At 32.6% G+C, this 4761-nt stretch overlaps 1 protein-coding gene across 1 annotated transcript; it reads right to left on the reverse strand.

Moving 5' to 3' along the window:
- Nucleotides 1-235: 235 nt before the first annotated feature.
- LOC121116696 (uncharacterized) lies at nucleotides 236-3877 on the reverse strand. Its single transcript, XM_071887791.1, has 12 exons — nucleotides 3764-3877; nucleotides 3532-3708; nucleotides 3275-3466; nucleotides 3180-3203; nucleotides 2963-3130; nucleotides 2011-2404; nucleotides 1304-1401; nucleotides 1049-1225; nucleotides 798-989; nucleotides 703-726; nucleotides 468-635; nucleotides 236-406 (listed from the first exon to the last, which is right to left on the reverse strand). Exons 1-12 carry the CDS (start codon nucleotides 3828-3830, stop codon nucleotides 396-398), a joined length of 1692 nt encoding a protein of 563 aa, XP_071743892.1. The 5' UTR covers nucleotides 3831-3877; the 3' UTR covers nucleotides 236-395.
- Nucleotides 3878-4761: the final 884 nt, after the last annotated feature.

Below are 4761 nucleotides of genomic sequence, written 5' to 3' on the forward strand. Positions count from 1 at the left end.
ATGTATAAAAAATCAACCTGGTAAACAATAATGTTCATGAAGTTTCATTAGATCAGAAATATCAGCTATGAAAAGGGAGGAAGGATATATACAACTCCGATGTCGATCACCAATTCTACTCTGAGTAAAAAAAAAAACTTTCATGATCTTCTTTGTCGTCGAGATTACGACAGTAACATAATATGACCTTTTTTTTTCTTTTTTTACTGTGGATTTTGATAAAAACTATTTCATATTTTTTCAAAATGCAGATATATTTAAAAATTTCTTTCAAATACATGATATAAATTATAGATAAGATAATACTGTATAAAAACTTATTTAAATCTTTATCATCATTTAATCAGATAGAATATGATGCAAAAAAACCACTCATAATTATTGTGTCAGTTTTCCTAATTCACAACTGGAAAATAAATAAAAAATCATGTAAAATCAGTGGAATAAATATTTTTGTATACAATTACCATTACAAATTGAGTTACATGTTCCATAATCAACATAATAGGCATTTACATCAACTTTTGTTGCACACCAAGGAGTTCCACTGTTATCTCTTGTGGTACATGTTGTGTAAGTTTTTCCACTATAAGTGAATGGGAATATACAGGCATTATTGTCGGTTGTGCCACATTCTGGAAGAAACAAACGATAAATTGAGTCCCTTTTAATGTAATCAAATGGATTTAAACTGAATCTTACTGTTGGATGGAATTGTTGCTTCCCCTGAAATCAAAATAATTGTGATGTTAAATAAAGGACTTTAATTTAAACAAAAAAAAATCTGAATCACTTACTAGGACATGAGCTGCTACATGTTCCATAGCTGAGGTTGTTTCCAGCTGCATCAACTGATGTGGCACACCAAAAAATACCTCCAAAATCTTTAACTGAACATTGGTTATAAGTTACACCTTTATATTTGAATGGGAAAATGCAGGGTAGTCCTTGTGTTGAAAAGCATCCACTATTTGAAGCCGTTGCATTAACTTAATATAAAATTCCAATTAGTTTGGATTAATCAGGAGAATACACTACAGAAGACTACCTGGACAAGAAGAAGAGCAATCCCCGTATTCTATTACATAATTATCTGGAAAACCAGTGGTTACGGCACACCATTGTACACCATTGTTGGAAGCATCTGTACAGCCATCAAAATTGACGCCCTCCCAGGAAAATGGAAAGGTGCACTTTTTTCCATTAGTTGTAGGGCAAGAAGAAACTAGGAAGAAAATCATATTTCAAACCGTTGATTAATGGCTTTCAAGAGAAAGATTGAAAGCACACAAACTGCCATTACCTTTTGGGGTTGGGGTTGTTGTAGTAGTGGTGGTGGTGGTGGTTGTTGTAGTTGCTGCTCCTTTACCGCCTTGAGCTTTGGTATTTGGATTTGAAGTAGTTGTAGTATTGGTCGGCATTGTTGTGATTGTTGTAGTTGTCGTGGTTGTCGTTGTAGTAGTTGTCGTGGTGGTTGTTGTTGTAGTAGTTGTTGTTGTCGTGGTGGTTGTAGTTGTTGTAGTAGTTGTCGTGGTGGTTGTTGTTGTAGTAGTTGTTGTTGTCGTGGTGGTTGTAGTTGTTATAATAGTTGTAGTGGCTACTACTTTACCACCTTGAGATTTGGTATTTCGATTGGAAGGAGTTGTTTTAGCATTGGTCGACATTGTTGTACTTGCCGTTGTTGTAGTATTGGTCGGCATTGTTGTACTTGTCATTACTGTAGTATTGGTCGGAATTGTTGTACTTGTCATTGTTGTAGTATTGGTCGGCATTGTTGTAGTATTGATCGGCGTTGTTGTCGTATTGGTCAGTAATGCTGTACTTGTCATTGTTGTAGTATTGGTCGACATTGTTGTACTTGCCGTTGTTGTAGTATTGGTCGGCATTGTTGTACTTGTCGTTATTGTAGTATTGGTCGGAATTGTTGTACTTGTCATTGTTGTAGTATTGGTCAGCATTGTTGTACTTGTCGTTATTGTAGTATTGGTCGGAATTGTTGTACTTGTCATTGTTGTAGTATTGGTCGACATTGTTGTAGTATTGATCGGCGTTGTTGTAATTGTCGTTGTTGTCGTATTGGTCAGTAATGTTGTACTTGTCATTGTTGTAGTATTGGTCGGCGTTGTTGTAATTGTCATTGTTGTAGTATTGGTTGGGATTCTTGTACTTGTCATTGTTGTAGTATTGGTCAGCAATGTTGTACTTGTCATTATTGTAGTATTGGTCGGCATTGTTGTAGTATTGGTCGGCAATACTGTACTTGTGGCTATTGTATTATTGGTCGGCGTTGTTGTAATATTGGTCTGCATTGTTGTACTTGTCATTGTTGTAGTATTGGTTGGTGTTGTTGTTGTATTGTTTGTAGTTGTGGTGGTGGATGGTGGAGGGGTTGGATTATCATTCACTAAAAAGAAATATAATTAGATATTAAGTAGTGTTGTGTCGATCCTTATTTAGGACTGAAGACTTCAGTCCGTCTAGTTCAGTCTCGGTCTGGTCCAGTTCCGTCCTAAAACTTATAAGGTTCGGTCTATGATGACGTCGTTCAACTTTATTTCAGTGATAGTGCTAGGACTGACAGTCTTAAGGACTGCTCCCAAGGACTTACAGGACCGATCCTAAGACTGAACTGGAACGAATCAAAATAAAAAAGTTCTTAAAGAACACTTATATTAAGTGTAAATAAAATTCAAAAAGAACGAGTTTAAGTTCCCAATTTTCTTAAATATAGATTATCAACCAAAATTGAATTTACATAGTAATTTATTGAAATCTCACATACTTATTATCATGGCTAATTCTACCTCATTTTAAGCTATATATTTAACTAAATATATAATAAACATCTACAATGAAGAAATAAATATTTCAAATTCAGATTTCAAAGATTCAAAATTTGATAGTTTTCTTGGAAGTAATAAGATTTACTCAATCTGAATTACATTTTTAAATGATCTCTTACCTTGGCAATTTGTGTTACAGTTTCCATAACCTTGATATTCTCCTTGGGCATTGACTGATGTTGCACACCATGGAGATCCGGAGTTGTCTGCTGTGGTACAAGCGTCATATGTTTTACCGTTATATTTAAAGGGGAAAGTACAGGACACTCCACTTATAGTTGCACATTCTAAAATATAATAATTAGTAATTATTCCTTTTAAAAAGAAATTACTTACTATCCGCAGGAATTGTTGAATATCCTATAAAAAAGAATTAAAAAACCAGTTGTGAATTTAGAAACTTAGTACTTTATACGGTTCTAAGTACTTACTTGGGCAATCAGCAGAGCATGTTCCATAACCTTGTACATCACCGTTTCCATTCACTGACACGGCACACCAAAAGGTATCTCCAAAATCAATATTTGTACATTGCTTGAATATTTCCCCATTGTAACCAAATGGAAATTTACAGGCAACCCCGCTTGTTGATTTGCATCCACTAGTGGACGCAGTTGATACCTCTAAAGAATAGAAGTAGTTCTACTTTTTCTCAAAACTCACGAATAAATAAGTTAATATTACATACTTTTGCAGGACGACGCACAATCCCCGTATTCTTTAGTTTCACCAGTTGCCGAGTCTACAGATGTGGCACACCATGCCGTGGTTCCATAATCGGCAGTTGTACACGCTTTATATTCTATACCAAGATATTTGAATGGAAATAAACAGTTCCGTCCATCAGTGGTAGGACATAATTGACCTATAAAATAATATTAAAAAGATTTTGAAGCTTTGAAAGACTGAAGAACTTTTACCTGCTGATGAAAGAGCCATCATCCCAAGAATCAAGGACAAAGAGTAAAAAAAGATGTGTTTCTCCATGACTAGAGGATTTGATGATTTCTTGTACTCTTCCAACTGGTGAATGATTTTTAACCATCAAATTCATTTAACAAGTAAACTCTTTACAAATGTTTTAATTTAATTTAAAATGTAAATATAGATCATTACTAAATTCAAAATTGAGGCTTCAACTACACATTAAGAAAAAGACGAACAACTACTCATTTGCTAATCATTTTTTTATTATGATAAAATCTGCAGTTATATATTTAAGTAAATCTTTAAAACATATATGTTGTAGAACAAAGTATTAAATTGTTACTAGGCTTTTTAAACATGGCATACTAATTACCTTTATATGTTGTGTGCGTCTAAACTTAATTATATATGATACATCGATTTCATATATATATATTTTACTTGTCAAATTTGACAATTAAGAAAAATTAATTTAAAAGTAGGTAGAAGTTCCTTTAGTTTGACATAGTATGTGACAATTCATACAATATGAATCTAAAATTTTAAATTTTATAAATGAACTTAAATGATATTATTAGGAAATAATATATCGATTGTATTTTTATTATTAGTTATAATTATATTAGATCAATAATCAAGTTGGTGAGAGTTTTCACGTTTGATGGCGGTGATCTTCAACTTTCATCTATTTGTGTATGTCTTTCGGAATGCTAAATATTTTTATGGACAACACATTTTTTTTTTTAAATCCTCAAATTAAAAGTAGGATTAATAAAATTTTTGTTAAAGTGTTTCTATTGATTCTGTATCATGTTCTGAAATCGATATATTTCCATTTTTAGGCTAAAAATGATGAATAACGACACTATACTTTCGACTCTTATAGCTTATTCAGAATACATATTAATGAAGAATATCATAGCTTATATTATCGAAAAACATTCATTGTATAATTTAAAATAAGATCTATTTAAAATATATGACTCCCTAA

The sequence above is a fragment of the Lepeophtheirus salmonis genome, chromosome 4, assembly GCF_016086655.4.
Source record: "Lepeophtheirus salmonis chromosome 4, UVic_Lsal_1.4, whole genome shotgun sequence".
Lineage (NCBI taxonomy): Eukaryota > Metazoa > Arthropoda > Copepoda > Siphonostomatoida > Caligidae > Lepeophtheirus > Lepeophtheirus salmonis.